A 20,473-nucleotide genomic window follows, 5' to 3' on the forward strand; every position below is an offset into this window, starting at 1 on the left:
CCTTCTCTCTCAAACAGCTTTGCTCTGCTCGGCAACAAAAGGGCAGAGGCTCCGCCACTGAGCAGTGGATATCACCTTGCCCTTTTGGGAGAGAGTTTTGTCCCAGTCCCACACCCCCTAGTTCTACATAAGTATTGTGAGGGTAAGGAGCAGACTGGGGGCTCACTATATCCGGAGCACAGTCTGTCTGTCGATTCCTCTCCGTCACTTGTTTGCAAGGCGACTGGAGGCCACATGCCCCATAGGGAGCCACAGTCGCATGCTGGGACCTCGGGGCCGATAGGGCCTGGCACCACCAGTCAATTTCCTTCTCACAGTCCTTGATGGCCCTCAGCCTCTCCACCTCTCCTTTGTGCATGAAAATATTGTTTATATATCTTTTTTTTCCCCACATGTCATTTGCAAACTGAATATATAATCACAGGAGAGAGATTGTGTTGGCAGGTGCACCTATCAGAGCATTTGTCAGAAGTACCATGGAGCAAAGCTCATAATTTGATTATGTATCTGCCAGTCTCACTTTTAAAAGCAGAACAAAACAAGTGTGTGCGCTGTCAGACAAAAGGCTTGCTAAGGCTGCCTTAGTGAGATCTGGTCAGGATCAGATTTGAAAGACAGTGAACCATTTTGCCACATAGCAGTTGAGACTGCGCTTTCAAAGCAGCTGTAAATCTGTTCTGCCTTTTTGTTAGAGTATTGGGATAGTGATTTCTGAAATATTTTTGTGTATATACATATATGCGTGTGCATGTACATATATGTGTATATGTCGTTGTAAATATAAATACATACATTTGTACGTATATCTGTATAAAACAATAGAAAGAATTTCTTTGCATATTATAAAAGTCTCAACGGGCTGGCAGGAATTTATGCTGGCTTCAAATGAGCGCTGTAGAAGCTCTTCAGATTTATTGCATGTGCCAAAAATCTAAGTCCTACTTAAGAGTCAGTTAATGACACAGAAGTCAAATGCGTCCCCTCAAACAAATTGCACATAGATAAGTTAACATTGCATGGAAAAGAAAAGTAAACACCTCTTTTTAAGTTGCTTTCCCAAGATAGTCTGAGAGATTACAGCTAGCCTGGTTGAGTATGAATATTTTATCTTTTTATACTTAACACTGTTTACTTGACCTATCAGAGTGATATTTTGTGAGGCTGTGTGTTTGTGCTGGTGTTGAGATCTGGCTATTTAGACAGGTAGCTTCTAGATCCCAATAGTCTCAATCCCAAGATTTACCAGAAAGGCAGCTACTGCATAAGGCCTAAATCTGAATTTAGTGCTGAAAAATCAGAGGACTATACTACCAAATCTGTTGCAGTAGTCAGACTTATTTCTCAAGAAAGTATGGGAAATTGCCTTCAGCTGAGATAAATCACTGAATGACATAAAAAAAAAAAGAAAAAGACCCAGAAGGTATGAAATTTTTACTCTAATTATACCCAGTAGACAATCAGTGCCTCAATGACTCTTGTAGGCTAGTTGAAATTAGAGCCCTCCACAGGCCTCAGGGTTCCATACTGGAATGGGATCTGCATTTGATTCATCAAATGGTTCTTGATGGCTACTGAAGGGAAAGGAATGGAGAGTATAATTTTGTGGTCGATCATATACTTATCCGGTGTACTGTTCTTTGATTGATGATGATGTATGTCTACTTCTTGTAAAAGTACTTCAAAATAAGTAAGGAAGTTTTCTTTAAAAAAGTAAAATATGTGCACATTTTGCTTATAGCTGCACAGGGGAAATTCAGTGAATCTGCCAAATCTTTTTAAAAAATGATTTTGCATATAGACAAAATTTCTTTTTACTTTAAAGAATAGACAGCATTACTTCATTAAAAAAAGCATCTTTCAAAAATCTTTTTATATTAGTTGCAAGCTTCAGTCTTGTTTTTTTCAGTTTTTTGTACATCCACTTCAGTGTTCCCAAGAGTTGCATTGTTTTTATTCACTTTATCCTGTTCTTGTACTTGCTTATTTTGACCTTTTTGCAGCCTTTCATCTTCTGCTTTTATGGGCATAAAGAACATTCTTTCAGAGTCCTCTCAAAATAAGAAAAGTTTCTTTTACATGTAGATTTCTCTGAAAATTCCAGCTAGGACCATAAAATAGGCATTTCAAAGGAGCAAATATGCATTTTACTTTTTCTCTGGAGATTTATTTTTCCAAGTATTGGGAGCAAAACCTGTGGTGCAGCCTGATTTCCCAGACATCACGCAGGCTACCTACAGCTTTGGGTACTATTTGATGGAAAAAAAAAGGAGATAAAACTGAGCACCTTCTCATTCAGTAGTTAGTATCCACCTTAGAGAAAGTACTCATATGATATTTTGGACTTGAATCTTTTTGTCTTAAACTTTTTCAACTGAACAGTTGAACACATTCATGTCAACTCTCATGGAAAGTAATAGGTTTAAGGCAATTTGGGCTATCAACCCATTTATCAGTGTGCTTAATCATTTCAATTATTAAAATATAATTTTTGTCATACTATTGAGGCAAAAAAAATAGGTTATGTTTTGTGATGCTTTTGAGACATATGAGGGAAATAAGTATTGTGCACTGACCAATATGTTATTTAGTGTGCAAATCAATGAGTTTATTAGAGGGGAGGGAAGGGAAAGGGGGACAGGGAACATGCCTTATATGTATTTTAGTTTGCTTTCTGTTTCTAACAGAGAATACTTAGGCTGTTCTCCTTGAAAGGAGTTTAGAAAAGGAAATGTTTATATTCTTTAACCAGCATTCAGGAAGTGAATAAAAATCAAATTCTAATTCCATTAAAATAAGGTTTTTCAGTACATCTCATGTATTACCATTTGTCTCATGTAAGTACTGGATTATCAGAGTTTGCATCTGCTTGAAATGCTTTTGATTATGATTTAATTTTCTGCAGTGTAATTTATTTAGATCTAAATCTGTATTACCAACGAAGAGATGTCTGGTCATGAGAAGAATTTCATAACAGCATTGATTTAAATCAAAGGTGCCAGAAGTTTTGCTGTCTGTCTTTGGGATGATTTATAAATCTTTTACTAAAATTTGCAAGTATATTTTAAAAATGTAGTCTGTAATTAGGATCCAGAAACTTTTTTGTAAATCAGACCATGAGGCACCAAAACAACCAAATGCGGCTCACTTCACCATCTGTATATAGAGATTTTAAAAATAGATAGATTTTTATGTTGGTGAGGAAAAAGGGGGGTAGTATTTTGACTTGGACCTTGCTAAATAATGACAAGCAGGCTCTTCTTCTAACTTTATTGAATCATTGCAATGTTAAGAGTAGTTGACTAATAATAATTACTCTGAATTGAGAGAATTTTAAGGAAAGACAGTTTCAAAGAAGAAGCATCTGGACTGTAAGAGATAGTATGTTTGTGATTTCTGAACTAGTAATTAGCAAGCATAGAATCATAAAATCTTGGTTTGGAAGGGATCTCAGGGATCTCTAGGATGAATCTCTAACCCCCTGCCACAGGCAGGGCCGCCAGCCTCCAACTTTAATACTAGACCAGGCTGCCCAGGGCCCCATCCAATCTGGCCTTGAACACCTCCAGGGATAGGGCATCCACAACCTCTCAGGGCAGCCTGTTCCAGCACCTTACCACTCTCATAGTAAAGAACTTTCTCCCTGACATCCAACCTAAATCTTCCTTCTTTCAACTTAAAACCATTTCCCCTTGTCCTGCTATTATCTACCCTTTCAAATAGTTGAGAGCAATAATTTTCAGTGAAGGGAAGATGAGGGTTTTTTTTAAATAATTATTTCTGTTGGCTGGTTGTCAGGTGTTTTTTTTCCCCAACTGTTCTGTATCATGGAATTTAACAAACACATTTGGTGATGAATGGGTGAAATGAGCAAGTAAAATATTTTACTGTTTCATTATATGTCAAAGGCAAAAGTCTTTCACCAGTAATTACTTTTTTCTGTTGATATGGAAATAAGCTTTCTGAAATATTCATGTTCATAACTTGAACTTTCTTGTGTCTTTGTTTGAATTGGAAATTTTTGATCACTTTTTAATGACAAATTAACACTAAAATTGGTTTTAATATAAAATAAATGTGGTTCTTAGACTTGAAAAATTATTTGAGTTTGGTCTAGGTCTAATTAGGAAATATAATAAGTACCCGTTATATAATTTCAAATATAAATGAAAACCATGATCCTTAATGTAAAGAAAGCAAAAAAGCTTCTTTTCAAAACCTACTTTCTCAAAACCTATTGCAGTTGCTGATCAGAGATGATTTTCAGTGTTCTAAACTGTGCAATTATCTAATATGATCAGACTGAATGTCACCATAAACACTTCTTTTAATCTGTAAGATTTATTATGGTTTGAACCTTCAGTAAATGAAGGTTTACTTTTTACTCGGACATAACATTGATAAAGGCACAAATTCAAGTAACCTGTAGTTTTACCGTTCAGTTCCTAGGAAGTACAAAATAGAATTTACATTTCTGATATAAAGTAGAGAAATGTCTCTTCTATATATAATTCAATTAGATATATTATTTTAATCCCTTCATTTCAAAAATTCGTTTTTTGGATTTTTTTTTGTCAAAATTAAATCATAGCCCCATTAAAAATAAATATGAAAATGGAAAGTATGAACAGATAAGAAAATGGGGGAAAGACGACTTTTTCCTTTTGTCAATACATATGCAATAGAAATAGGTGGAAAATAATATATGATAATATCCTGTATTCTACAGATTTTAAAAGACTTGTTATTTGGGAGGAGCTGAAAATTTTGCATATAGTTCTCAAGTGTAATAAAATTATTGTGGATTGTTGCAATAGAAGTTTTATAATACCATGCATCATCACAACTGTAGTCTTAACCAGGCATTTTTCAATGAAGACTAATAAGAAAATTAAATAATGTGGTAATGTTTTCTTTAAAATAAATAAAAGAGAACAACATAGCATTTTTCACAATTTTAAAATGTGTGTAGTAGCATATGCTATAAGTATACAGAAAAAACTCATCTGTATGTAAATGTATGCTAATGTTAGCTTCTAGGATTTTCTTCTCCTATGACAACATTGTAAAGGAGAAAATAAATCAGATCGCCATCACTGACAACACAATTGAAAAACACAGATACTTTATTGCTGTGATCAACAGTTTGAGCCACTGAAATTACATTTCAAGTAGTTATGTTTTGGGTATCATAAAGTTCTGGATTTCTTCCCCCCTCTTTTTTGAGAGAGAGAGAGAGAGAGAGAGAGAGAGAGAGAGAGCATAGTATTGGAGATTTAATGGAAAAAGATGTCTTTGTATTAGTATTAAAATTTTCTCGTCTTTCCAGCTCTGTTACTTTTTCTATTCTCTCCATTTGAGTCTTATCTCAATCATTGATAAAATCCATTTCAGTGTAACACAAAATGTATTTTAAGGACGTAAAATTATGAAAAGTGATTGCCAAAATATTTTCAAAAAAAATTTATAAGTGCATAGGAAGATCAGATTCCTTTGTTTTAAAAGGTATAAATGAGCACGTATTGTATTATTTTTTTCTTTCTTTCTAGCACTTTGGAAGCCGGTGGGCAGCCATCTGCAGATGGACGGAAGATCGATGGGTCCTTCTGCAAGATATTCTTAGAAAATGGCAGCACTTTGCAGAAGAGCAGGTGAGTACTGTTAGTAGTTACAAATTGAAATGTTCTTCCTAAAACTGTACTAGGAATGGCCCAACTGGGGCTGTTTCATCTTGTTCTCTCCAATTTTCTTTCAGTGCCTTTTTGATGCGTGGCTTTCTGAGAAAGAAGATGCACTTAGCAAAATCCAGACAAGTGACTTTAAAGATGAAAATGAGATGCTGACTAGTCTACGCAAATTAGCTGTATGTATTTTTTATTGTCTTATATTGTGCTCAGTTTTTCCATTCATGAATCTTTGTGTGAGTGGTTTTATCCTCTCTTAGACAATATGATTTAAGAATATGTATTTCTTTTTTCTGAGCATAGATGTTATCTTCTGTGTGAGTAATTAATTGGTCCGTAGTTTTGCTGCTAAGGTAATTGGTAAGGACAGATACGCTTCTAGGTTCTCTTTGGTCAAAAGTTTGTGAATTGAATTAGTATTATCTTTTAACTATCCCTGTGTTAAGGGAATCAATCTATTTACATATGTAAAATATACTCTTTTCACCACATATTCTACTTCATTCTTCAGAAAATACTCTAGAATTCATCATCTTTATGGAGGGAATGTCATTCAGATTGGCTTAGAAATATGCCTTTCTGTAAAGATGTGTAAACTTGGCACATCCTAGGCTTGGAAATGGTTCTATAGCATTAGGACATTTGAAAAGAAAGTAAATTGTTAGGCACTGTTTTATACAAAAGAACAATTTTTTATGCATGCGGTAGATAGCAAACATTCATGTCTATGCTTTTGTTAAAGTGGGTAGATTATTACTGTAACTAGGAACTAAAGTCTTCTCTTTGAACAGCTTTTACTATTTATTTTGTCAAATAAAAAGTGTCAAATAGTTTGGTACCTTCCAGAATTTGCTGGAAATATACCAAGAAGGAAATTTGTGTCCAGACAAGGGCAACAAAGCTGGTGACAGTCTAGAGAACAAGTCTTATGAGGAGCAGCTGAGGTAACTAAGGTTATTTAGCCTCGAGAAAAGGAGGCTCAGGGAAAACTTTACTGCTTTCTACAATTACCTCGAAGGAGTTTGTAGTGAAGCGAGGGTCATTTTTTTCCCCGCGTCCTGCACTTAAGTTTTGTAGCCTCTAAAATAAAGGCAGTGGTGTTACTCTTTTTCATAAAACATGCTGAGATCTGCTGAAAAGGTATGCGAAGAGTTAATTCAATACATGAATTCTATTAATTCAATTAACATATATTTAGATTTTCACTTGTTTCACTTAGTGCAAATTTCTTATTATAAGAAATAAATAAGACACTTTGTTGACACCAATTCTTACTAGAATAAATCTCTCAGAAACCAAACAGTTATTTTACAACAGCTGTTGCTCATTAGAATATTACATTGATTAAAGAATGCTTTTGGCAATGTTTAAAAAAAAAAAGCAAAAAATTAACTATAGTAAAAATTTGAAAATAAACTTAGGAAGGTGCAATATTCAGAAATAAATAAATTGCTTTTGAACATTTATAATGTTCCAATACTGGAATTTACAATATGCACTTGATAGAAGTTATGACTGAATTATTTGATAATTAATTAAAAAAAGTCAAACAGTCCTGTTTATTCTCTAACTGACAGCTAAATAACAAATGTTGTTAGCTCAAGGTCTCTTCCTGTACTGGAAAAAATCAAAACTATAATGTATTCATTACTATAAAACACTGACAAGTTTCAGTAAGAGAATGTGAAAACAGAATCCTCCAGTTTGGTTGTACAGGTTATCTGAAACTATCACAGGAAAGTATTAGGTAGTAGTGATCAGTAGGTTTGCCTTCCAGTTGAATGTTGACTCAGAGAGGTTGTACACTGGAGTTTCCATGTTCTCAACTGGTTGGCTGTGTCATTTGCACACTCAGTAGAGCTCCCAGGACTCCCCCGACTTCTGGACTCCTCAGGAGACACAACTGCTGCATAAACAGGGCTTGTCAAGATCTCAGAAAGATGCAGAATATATGGTTCTCCAGACCTGACAGAACTAAGCTATTTTTGTAGAATCATAGAATTACCATGTTTGGAAAAGACCTCTGAGATGATCCTGTCATTTTCCTTCAGTGCTTTCATTTTTTTTCATCATACTCAGGGATTAAATACCATTTTTCTAGAAATATTTTTTTTTTCCCCTGTTTTTAATATGCTTTGTATGGAAAATACCACAAAAGTTTAAATAATCTTTGTTTGAAATGTTGATATAGTTGTTAATATTCATGCAGTTTAAAGGTTATAAAGCCACACAGCTGTTAGTTTTTTGATTTATATCACTACCTGAAGCAAGCTTTGGTGTCTGGAGTTGCTCCACCTGTCATTTTATATTGCTTTGTGAAGTGCAATCTGTCCATTCCTCTATGTCAGCTTCACCAGCAGTTTTTACAGTAACAACAGCGCAGAGGTATAGGAGTTTGTGAAAAACGTTCTTGCCCATTTTCCCTTCTTTACCAAAGGAAGCCAGTGGATGTAATCTTGTTGGATTTTATTAAAGCTTTCAGTACTGTTTTTTACACTATCCTTTTGAACAAAATGTCCAGCTAGACAAATACAAATTGAGTAAACAATTGGGCTCAAAGGGTTATAGAAAATGGGGTTACATCAGACTCGGTGGACAGTGATTGGTAGGGTTTCCTAGGACTATGTTTTAGGGCCAGTTATTTGTAATGTTTTTGTCAGTGATGAATATAAGATTTCGAGGTATACTTAGAAAGTTTGCAGATGTTACTACATTGGGCAGAGCTGTTGATACCCTTGAGCATAGAGAGGCCTTGCAGTGAGATCCTGACAAATGGAGGGCTGGGCAATCACCAAGAGCATGAAGTTTAACACAAGCAAGTCACAAATTCTTTTCTTGGAATGGAGCAACCCTGGCTGCATGCATTGACTGGGGGATGAGAGGCTGAAGAGCTGGCCCACAGAGACGTACCTGGGGGCTCTGACTGATGGCAAGTTGAACCTGAGACAGCAGTGTGCCCAGACAGCCAAAATGGCCAACTGTACCCTGGAGTGTATAAAAACCAACACTGCCAGTCAAGGGAAGGGGTTGCCCCTCTCTGCTCTTTACTGTTGCAGCCTCACCTCCAGCACTGGATGCAGTTTTGGGCATCACAATATAAGAAGAAAATAAAACTACTATTGGAGATCCTCCAGTGAGGGCTATAAAAATGGTGACGGATACAGGGGGCGAGACATATAAGAAGTGGATGAGGTCTCTAGCTGTCTTCAGCCCAGAGCAGAGTAGGCTGAGAGGAGCCTTCATGTTCATTGCAGATCCTCACAGAGACAGGCCCTAAGGGAATGGCATGGATCTGTGTCAGAAGAGGGGCAGCTATGGGTAAAGGAAAGGGTTTGCACCAGAGGGTGGTGGGCACGGTACCAAGCTGCTGGAGTTCAAGAAGTATTGGGACAGTGCTCTCAGACGTAGAGTTAGAATTTTGGGTGGTGCTTTGTGGTGCCTAGAGTTGAACTTAATGTTCTTTTGGATCTCTTCCAACTAAGGCACTTATATGATTCTGTTGGGCACCTTTTAGGGGCTCCTTTCTTTCTAAGGTGTTGTTTGTTTGTTTGTTTGTTTTGCCGCTGTCTGAATTACTAGTCTTTCTGCTGTTGCTTTGTTTAACAGATCCTAAAAGGAGATATAGAAATGAAAAGACAAATGATGAGTAAGTTGAAGTCACTCAGCAAAGACCTCCTTGTAGCTGTGAAAAATAAAGCAGTGGCTCAGAAACTGGAAAGCCGACTTGAAAATTTTGCCCAGCGTTGGGATAGCCTTGTGCAGAAGTTGGAGAGCAATTCTAAGCAGGTTTGTCAAACTGTTTTGTCACTTGTTGGCACTCAAATCCTGTGCCAGTCAGATGCTTGCAGTAGTTTTGGTGTTGTTTGTTACATTTTCAATTTTTTTTTTTCCTTTGTGATTTCTTAAGACACAATTTTTAGGATAGCATGATACAACTTCAATTTAACCCCAGAATATTAGTTCTCTTTAATTTTTTGTCTTTACTGTGTTGATTACTCAGGTTGTTAACTGTGCTTTCAGGGATGGTAGAATCCAAAATGAAAATATTCAGTTTATTTTTAATCTGTAATAGTTGGTCACCTCAAATGTGCTGTTTTTATGGTTGTCTATGGAATAACAGTCTGACATTAGTGTTAAAAACTGTTCCCTAGATAAACAACTATTTTTATTTATTTTCAGCAATTTTAATTTTGCTTACCTTTAACTTTTTTATGTATTAAAAAAAAGAAGAGCCCATAGAAAGATAAGCTTCTTGAAAAAATAAAGAAAACTGTCCCTTTGGCAGAAATGCCAGAGGGAAAAAATTAAGCCATCATTTGTTACTATTCCATCCTGCTCCTTTCTGTTTACCATAAAATTAAAAAATAAAATGAGGTTTAAAATTTCTCACTTTTTAAACTATATAACAAAACTAAGTGCTCCGGTATAATATTCAAAAATGTATCCATCTCTCTGTTGTTAGATTTAAAACCAGATCTGATCACTTTTTTTTTCCACTTTCTTATATTGTGTTATTTTTGTATGACAGTTATTTGACTACTAATAGCAGTAAAAAGCAGTTTGTTCTATAGAGCATTTGTAACAGTTGATTTAACTCATGAATATTTACAACAAGGACCATGTAGTTTTTACACAGAAGAAAATCCAGAATTGCATTTTGAATTTGGGACAACTTGGGTCATGTGATTTCAAGAAGTTAGTACATCGACTCATAAACTCATGGATGCCTGCAACTGTCATGTCTCATAAAAGAGGTGAATACTGTAGAACAGTATTCGTTACAGCCTACATGATACTTATGTTCTATGATATGTGCTCTTGGATATGTAAAAAGGAGCTCGGTAGCTCCTTTTAAATAACAGTACTATTCAAGCTTCAAAATGTTATATTATTTTCATATATTTGTAAAATATTACTAATAATCAACATGTTAACCTCTGATTTTGACAGTGTCATAACTTCTCTCATTTACTATTATTTCATAATAATAAAATAAGTTATAACTGCAGGAATGATAGGCATGTTAAACTTTTATTAAATAAACTATGTATGCTAGAATTGAGTAAGCTAAAGTAAACTGCCTACCAAAGTGAGAGAAGTAGAAATTGCATAAAACAAATGCAATGAATACAGGGAAAAAGGAACCATGAAGAGACTGCTTAGTCTATTACAAACTGTCCATGTCCTATAAACTGTTAAAGAACAGAATCAGTGTTCTGGATACAGACATTACGTTGATGTACTTCTATAAATAATGTCTTCATTCATATTTTGTTACTTAGTTTCTTTTTCAATACTGTATTAGTAGCATAGATGCCTTAAAATATTTGTCTTCATTTTAAGACCACTATTTAAAACATATTCATAATGTTATGTGAGTTCCCACACTTTCCATGAGAACTTTTTAAAGTCAGTTTGAAAGTTTAATTGGAAGGTAGCTTAAATCCTCCTTTTGTATACTCATCTACACTCCCTGGAGGATGCATATCCTCATTTATTTTGACACGTTTGTGTTAATAGGCTAAAAAACATGTTTCAATTAATAGTCTAGATCTTCCTGAAGAGAATGTAGAATACTATCTAGTAGGTGCATATATACACCTACTATAAAGGCTGCTGGTATCTTATAGCTATAAAATTTCTAAAACCTGCAGTCACGATGAGTTGGGAAAAAATAAGCACTGCTTTTGAAAATAGTCCTAAGTATTAGAGAGTTTAGATTGTTAATTAGCCCTAAAAGCAAGTAGGTTGCATTTTGAAAATGGAACCAAGATGACAAAACAAAACAAAACCAGTCTTCTTGTGAAGTCGTAAAGCTGTACATCTATAAATCATAATGGAGCACAGGTGGGAGATTCTTTGGGTTTCCAAAACAGTGTAACAGTGTTATCATAATGCCACACTTCTCCTCTGAGGAGAAACAACTTTGCTTGGTGCAGAGCAGGTAGCTGATGTGGGCATATTGCTTCAAATCCTGGAGATATTCAGTGCTCACTAAAGGATTGCTTCCTAAAGTGCTGTTACACACTTGAGGTATGTCCTTGCATTTACCTTAGCCCTATGGAATATTAATGATGTACTTATTGCCATGTGTTTCTGCCTAGGCAGGGCAGATATTGTTGGTGTGCTTTATTTGTTATGGAGCTTATTTACATGTTCAGACAAGAAGAAAATGCCTCTAGAATATCTAATTATTTCATCTAATTGTGAACTGGGGAGGAGAGAAGATGGTAACAGTAAATATATCATTTTTCTCTAAAATCATCAGAAAATGCAGATTTTATTCTTTCAACATGGGTACAGACTTCAAAATTAACATTTTTGTTTCATTAATGATTCTCATAGTATCTTCTTAACTGTATTTTTTGTCATAATTTATTTCCTCTCTCTCTCTTACTAAAGTGTCACTAAATGATTAACTGGCTAGCAAAATAAGAAATTATATGGATATCTCAGGCTTAGATCAAAGCTGATTCTCTAATTAGACGTGGAACAGTTATAAATCCCAAAAGAAATGTGCATAAAGTAGAATGCAAGTCTTCCTACGTTTAGCTAATTCATTGCTGTGAATTTGAAGCATCCAATCTGAACTCATGGCTGACGTTGCTGCTGCGATGGATGGCACAGATGAGAGAGACTGGCACCTCTCAAAAGCAGTTTATTTTCATCATGAAAGTGCCTGTTTTTTTTTCATTGAACACGGCTGGAAACAAGGACAAGGACAACTTTTATAGAGTAGATGTATAACTTTTAGAAACTTTAAACTCCCCTTGAGTGAGCTCATTATGCTTCACTACACTGTACTGAAAACCTTCCCAAAGTAAAGAAAATGCCATTCTTCATCTGAGCTTCCTTACTCACATACATACATTTTATCAAAGAACTCATGACAGCTCCAAAAGTGAGTGTTAAGGAAAATTATGACTATATCAAGACTCAGGGCATTTCCAAAGGCAGCAATAAATGATGTCATTAAAGGTAGGCTGCCATATAAAAGAGAAATAAAACATCATAAAACTACTCAACTACTACACACACATTGTATATACCTTTATCTGTAGAAGATGAAAAAGAAGATTGAAATGTGTCCATTCCAAAAAAAAAAAAAAAAAGAAGACTTCTAACATGTTTCTAAGATGAGCTTACTGATGTGAAACTGAAGGCAAACATTGTATTTTGGAAGCCTTTTAAAGTGCAGCTGTGTGAGTCACCTTAGCACTTCCAGTATGATTTTCTAGTGGGTTAAAGGCCCAGTTTGTATCACTCCTTCTCAAATTCATATTTGCCTGTCAGGAACTTAAAGAGATAAGGAAACTGTACTGTCATTATTTGGATTTCCTTGAATTATACGTGAAACAAACAAATTCAATGCTAATTTCTTTTATTTTTAAGGATTTTCCTTTACCCTCTAGTATATGCATTTTTAAAATGTGTACCATCTTGCTGAACTTCACCTTGCAATGTAGTTCTAGCCTTCCCCATTCTCTGTAATTAGAATGATTATGAACGTCAAATTCATCTCTGCAATTTCATTTTGAAATATATAGTATTTAACCTCTACTCCTATTGATTAAGCATGAAAAGTACTTCCTTACTGTTTTGACATGTAAATCATTACTCCCAACAGCATCGTGACTTGACTGCTCTGAGCATATGGTAATTACACTGCCTGCTTTTGAAGCACAGTTCCAAATCACCAGCTGGAACTGCTGCTACTGTGTAATTGGTAGGGTGCTGCAGATGATTCCTACAGTACCCTAGCTGTGATTTATTCTGTTTTACACTTGCTTCAGTGTAGACTGTACCCTGATATTGACTGGCAAATGGAACATGGCAGGATGTGACCTCAAGTGTCAGAAACATCCTATCATCGACTTTTAGATAAAACTGAGTGCAAAAAGAATACTGTGAGAAGAGAAAAAGGAAGCTGAAGTCAAAGCTGCATATACAGAGCAAGTAAGGATTTAGGGTGCTCTTAGATGCAGAGACAACTGAGGAACAGATGTTATCCTCACATTGCATAGAACCCTAGATCTCAGAAACTTTAACATGCTCTTTCTCTCTGTCCAGAAATAAAAATAATTTAAAAAATGTTGCAAAGAATGCTGTATTAAATCTTAATAAATTAAATTGAAGTATTTCCTTATACTGGAGATTTCTGTAGTTGAAAATATCAGTCAGCACATCTTGCTGAGGGAACCAAACCAAGGATATTAATACATAGTATTGTAGTGATAAAAATTGGCATGTTTTCCTCGTAATTTATGTAGTTCATATGTTAACTAAGTCCTCACAGTTTACAGGCAGCTTACTACAATTGATATGATTAATCCAAGGATTTTAGAAAACATCCGCTTTGAATCTTGATTTTGTAGTGTTCTGACTTGTTCAGATTTTTCTCTGAAGTTCAGACTGCTGCACTTTTATAGAGAGAGAAGCACAGCACTGAGTTGGCTGCTTTAAGTGAGATTGCCAAAATTATAGTAATGGTGGACTTCCCTATCCATCATTTTCACTGGCAGACGGGACAAAGATCAGCAAGACTTTTTTGTTCAGCAGGCTGCATGAAATATTCAGCAAAGCTAGCAGTACTTTTTTTTTTTTTTTCCAGTTTTTTGTTAACTTTACTTGTGTTGCCTGCTGAAAAGAGGCCTGGTTGTAATAGCATGCCCCTTTCCTCATCATTCTAATTTTTCAGTATGCACAGGAAGTGGGAAACGAGGTGCAGTTAAATACCTAGTATTCCTCTTCAGTGTTTTTTAGAAATACTGATGTCTCAAGTAGGGTTTACTCAGTACTATCACTAGTTTCTGATGCAAGAACTAATATATTATTTACATATGTTGTATAGTTCTGTGAAATTTTAGATACTAATGTTCTTGTCTCTCTATTGGAAGACTTTTGTAATTATTGCATGCTAGCAATAAAACAAGAAGCAATGCTCTTCTGGTACACAGCTTTGCCTGCATCTGATGTAAAAGTCTTCCTTTTATTTTCCATTTCACTGCCCTAAACCGTTTTCAGGAGGCCACTGGAACTGTGACTAAAGCGTTTTGACAAATAAGCCATCATCTGGAAGAACAATAAGAACAAGCAACCTATTTTTGATGAATTAAGGCACATTAAAACTAGCTGCCTCTGTTTAAGTGGGAAGTTTGTAGTTTGGTGTTACATAGAATATAAAATTGCAATGCCTGTATAACGAATCAACAAATCAAATCATAGAATGACCAAGGTTGGCAAAGACCTACAAGATCATCTTGACAAATATGAGCAGACAATACTGTTTATCATCCCACTCCTTTTTTTTTAATGCAACTAGACTTTTTTAGGAGTTAATTTTCATTTTTCCCTGCAAAGTAAATGCATTTTATTGGTGTAAATGCATTATGTTAAATACATGTTACATATTTGAGTTTTGCTATCTCTTACTACTTCTTCCTTTTAGTTTTTAATTACGAAGTGAAATGGAAGTAAATTTACTTGTCTTCTAGTGCATGTTTTCTAATTTATGGTTTCATGACAGAGAGCTAACTGCCTTTTTGTGCAAGTAGGTTATGATGAACTATGTTCTGGTTTAAAGATTATTATAAAGGGTAAAAATAGCAACTAGTAATTTAGTGACATCACAATGCTTTATGAGTCTTCAGGAATAAATCTTCAGAATGGCAGCAGAATAACAGCAGTGGTAACATTTCACACATTTTCTACTATTCAATTTCTTTATAAAATTGACCTTTTTGTTACCATTTATTTATTTTCTTCACCATTTTATAAGAGCAAGCCTTAAGTTAATTCTGTTTGAGATTCTCTCTGATTTTGATATTGACTTGTGCGGTTATCTTAATCACATAGCATGAGACAAATAAAACAGTTTGATTTGAGTTCAGTATAATGTTATTTTTTTCTGAAGGTCAGCCGATGATTAGACAGGAGCAGTTTCTCATTATTTTTCTATTGCTATTCCAAACGATCTTTACTGAAATCTTTCAAACAATGTTTGACCTCTGCTTTAATACTTCTCACAGGTTTCGCAGGCTGTCACTACCACTCAGACATCACTAACACAGACTACTGTAATGGAAACTGTCACTATGGTGACCACAAGGGAACAAATCCTGGTTAAGCATGCTAAAGAGGAGCTCCCACCACCACCTCCTCACAAAAAGAGGCAACTCCTTGTGGATTCGGAAATTAGAAAGAGGTGAGAATCATTTAGACATGGAGAGAGAATAATAATAAAGTTGGATGAAAATGCCAAATTAATCATCTGACTGCAGTACTTCTGTGTAGAATTTCTTGAAATTAAAATCCTATTTCTGTACTCAAATACCAACTGACTGTTATCTTTCCTTACTTAGGATAAATTATAGAGATTTTTTGTGCTATCCCAACTATTTTGTAGTATAGAATGTTAATCATTATATCAATATCATTATGATAGTAATCGCAGTCAGCAGATATATTTTGCATAGGGCTTTGTGTGACTTGGAGAAAAGAAAGTTTTCAGCTTTTTAAATTCTTTAAAAGTATGTTTTTAGTAGTTGGACTGCAAGTAGTGTAGATAGTGCTTCGTTTCTAAAGTTCAAGTTTTATTCTTTTCAGTTATCTAGAGTCAGGGTTATTATTTGTTGAAATGTGCAATACTGTGATTTTCAGTGTTTTTCCTGTGTAACTCACACAAGTTACAGAGGATTTTGGAATAATACTGAACACTTGTTAAAGTCGCAAGAAAGACTTCTAAAGAGTAAAATTGACTCAAGCACTGAACTTAAGAATATAATGTTAGAAGCAAGACTTAAAACTCTAATTTTAGTGGTAGTTTTGGAAATATGTGTTTGTTTGTGTGCGTGTATATATATATATATGTACATATTCAGATAAATATATGAATTCCAAGCTAGCAGGCGTAAGGACTGAGAAGAATCTGAAACTACAGTCAATATCTTATTTCTATAGAGAATGTCTTTTCAGTTCAATGTGTCTTCAATTATAGCAGCAAGTTATTTTCTGGTCAAATAGTCTTTAACAGTGTTAAAATAGACAACTACATATATTAGTAAGAGGAATAGGGTACAATCAGTATGAAGAAATCTTTGTTGTTGTCGTTTTAATTGAAGGGGTATTTCATTGGGGGAGGGGGGGAAAATGAATTCTTAGAGCCACATAAATTCTTAGAGGCACTTTTCTTTATACAGACATCTGAATCTGACATGTAATTTATCTTACTCTTCTTTGCTCATTCTAAAAGTAAGGTTTCTAGTAAAACCCCATTATTTAAGAAAGCCAAACATCTGATGTGAAAAGAGTGACTCACCATTTTCTTGTTAAATTTAACATTTTCTTGTTAAATTGGAAAACTATTTCTTTTGAGTTGTCTTTGACTTCATTGCATATAGAAAGTCTGTAAACTAAACAAGTAAATTTCAAATGGCTAAATCTGGATGAAATGAATACTATCTCCAAAGTCTCAATTTGAAAATATTTTGAATCTGCATGGTTCCTTTTGAGAGGAAGGTGGTTTAGGGCTTTTTTTTGATGAGGGTGAATGATACTTCCACATTTTCTCAACTTCATTCCTCAGTATTTCTCTAGCTGTAGGCATCAGTCTGCATTGCTACATTCTGGAAAAAAATTGTGCTCCAGATTTTATTTCTGCATTTTGCAAGTTCAAGAAAGATTTCTCAAAGATGCACTGCACCTACAGTGTGAAGTGCTAGATGCTTAGTTTCAAGGTAGAAGAAAGATTAGTTTAGCTGCTCTGTGAATATTGCAAAGAGTATGTTCTACAGCTGCTTAGTTGAGAAAAAAACGGCAATTTTTATTATTATTATTATTAAATTTTATTTTCCAACTGGTTTGAAAGAATTAAAGTGTACAAGTCTCATTTACTCTGAAGAATTTAAGTTTTAAGACTTTGTAGACCTACATAAACAGGAGTTAATTTCATATTTCCACTGTGCCAATTCACTGTGGCCTAAATGCATAGTAAAGGAGCTGTTGTTTTTTCTTTCCTCCTATGGCAACTTACTACCATGAGTAATGGAAAGCAGAGAAAAGAAGTAGGAGACTTTTTTTTCTTTTTTTTTTTCCTTCACGAAAATCTAAAGCTGCCTTCTAATTTAGTGCTTTAAAACTTCAGAATAATTCCAGGATATTCTAACTTTTGTTTTTTGAATTTATTTACATCCAAGAATGGAAAATATATATATATATATTTAGAGCTGTATAGAATAAGTCTTAAAAGCATGTGTAAGACATTAGACCTCGAGGTACATGTAACATGGCTTAAGTTTTGGGTAGAAAAACCTGTATATAGGTGAAAGATTTGCCAAGGTGTTATTTTCCCTGTCATAGCACTAGAAAAAAACGTAAGTCAGTTCTGCAGCATAGAAAAATCTGAAAAGTATTCAATTTAGAGTAGGTTTTTAAATAGGAAGCAGAATAGAGCTTTTTATCATTTAATTTATACATATTTATAATACCTGTGTTCTTGAATAATACCCAAGGTATCTTTCTTTTTCAGTTAATAAGTAACTTTGTACATGCATCCTAATATTTCCAAGGAATGTCTGTCATAACATTATTGTGAAAATAATGCTCTTCAAATTTGAAAGAGACCATGTCCTTTGAAGACAGAGGTATATTAAGGCAGGGTAGTTGCTCCATCTAGTGTTTTACATTTAATAACTGTTAACAAAACTGTAAATCTGTTGAAAATAAAGTGGCCTTCATTTCATTAAAAATATTGTATTTGAGACTCTAATGCTCAAATAGAAAAGTTTCATATTTTATTTTTTTTTAATAGAAAAAGTATTAAGGAATTATAATGAAATATTTAAAGATTTTTTTCAGATATTCTTTCAAGTAGTCCACTACAGTACAGAATTGTATTAGTCTGAACTAAATGATGATTGTTAAGCACTTTTACAGGAATTCTGTTGAGCTGATTGATCCTTGTCCTCTTATAAAAATGTAGTGTTTGCTCTTTCACCATCATTTAACTGTACTTAGCAAATCTAGAAAGAGGAGAGCCATTTTTCTTCAGTTTTCTGGATAGTCCTTGTTCTAGCATTGTATCTGTGTAGCCAGTGCCAGAGAAAAGAGAAAGGTGCTGGAGACAAAAGGTTATAATTTTCTGTTCAATGAACAATGAAAGAATGAACAATTCATAAATGTTTTAATCTAGAATGAAAAATAGCTATGGATATATCAAGTTCTGAAAATGAATGTATTTTAAAACTTCATGTGCACTATTTTTTTTTTACTCTTTATCCTGTTTGTATGGCAAGAAGTGGCATAAGTTACTAATAAACTGAGAATATATATTCTTCATATTTAGTGCCTGGTGTTGCCTGTTATACTATGGAAGTACATAGTACATAAGTACTGTGGTACCTGTTGGCACTCAAAGGGAGGCATGACTGAATTTAAAAATGCTTTACATTTCTAGCCACTGGCTGTTTGCTGAGGGCAAATGGTGTTAATGAACACAGCAGCCTCTAGACTTTCATTCTCCTCAGCTCTTTTCTCTCACATATGAGAAATGTGGTACATCTAATCTGTCTGAATTTAATCAAAGCATTCCATGACACTGTTAAGGCATAACTGCTAAGGCTGGAGAAGGAATGGTTTATTACTATGAGAAAGGTAACATGGAAGAGTGTCTAGAGAAGGAGAATTATGAGATTAAAAAGATCGATTGACAATTTTCTTTGATGCCTCTGTATGCACTGCAGAAATGTGCAGATAATAGTGTTGATGAAGCTAAACTGAATAGTATGACAGGTGTAGAGGAGGTCCAGAATGTCATTCAAAAATGAGAGAAAATTCTTTTAGGATTGAACCAAGATATAGGAGAGAAAAAACATATATTGGGATAAATAAGCATTGAATTGGTAGATGAGAACTAAGACTGCTTGATCAATGTCCAAGCTAGCTCATCAGCTATATAAGTATAAAGGGTGAAGAAAGCAGTTTAATTATGCCAATAGGTGTGGTTTTTGCAAAATTGTTCTCTGACATGTTCTAGGTAACCAAGAGTGATTAACAGTGATGATACGTGGGGAATTTCAGTCTAGTCATGGAAATGCAGTTAGTCAGTAATGTGTTTCTTCAGAAAGAGTTGTAACATCCCCTCCCAGCTCAATATGAAGGCAAATATTCTTATATCTTTATAATGTTGCTATGCCTACTGTAGTTTTATTTGGATGGAAAGGGTTGGACTTGATGAACTCCTGAGGTCCCTTCCAACTCCTGTGATTCTGTGATACTGTGATGAAGGAAATTGTGAGACAGTTTCTATCTGTTCAAAGAATGAAATTCTGAAAGCATGTTTTAGTCATAGTAGCATTAAAAAGGAGCAGTAAGATGAAATTATGTTAATTTAGAGAAAAGATAATATCATTTCATGACTTCTTATGTGAATCTATACAACGTTCAAGTTAAAAACATAAGTGTGTGGCAGGTTTGTTCATGCATCCTATTTCACAGTCCTTATTTTACCATGGTAGTGTGTGTAAAACATGAAAAATACAAGTCTAAAATATACCATTGTAATTAAAATATATACCATTATATATATATATATATCATTAAAATATACCATTCTTCTGCTAGATGATCACAGAATAGAACTGGTGAGGTTGGAATGAGCTTCAAAACATCATCATGTCCAACCTTTTTGGGAAAAAGAGCCTACATAAGATTATTTTGCACCCTATTCAGTCACATCTTGAAATCCTCCAGTAATGGTGAAAGAAGAGGGAGTCTAGAGGATGAGATTGCTTAGC

General features: G+C 34.5%; 1 protein-coding gene across 1 annotated transcript in view; it reads left to right on the forward strand.

Moving 5' to 3' along the window:
* Positions 1–20,473, forward strand: part of DMD (dystrophin) — a 1,000,055-nt gene that overhangs the window by 290,566 nt on the left and 689,016 nt on the right. The window contains 4 exon segments of the mRNA XM_031557153.1: positions 5,547–5,648; positions 5,753–5,860; positions 9,288–9,467; positions 15,710–15,885. Coding sequence (XP_031413013.1) covers positions 5,547–5,648; positions 5,753–5,860; positions 9,288–9,467; positions 15,710–15,885 — 566 coding nt within the window.

This window comes from Meleagris gallopavo, chromosome 1 (genome assembly GCF_000146605.3).
Source record: "Meleagris gallopavo isolate NT-WF06-2002-E0010 breed Aviagen turkey brand Nicholas breeding stock chromosome 1, Turkey_5.1, whole genome shotgun sequence".
NCBI classification, from domain to species: domain Eukaryota; kingdom Metazoa; phylum Chordata; class Aves; order Galliformes; family Phasianidae; genus Meleagris; species Meleagris gallopavo.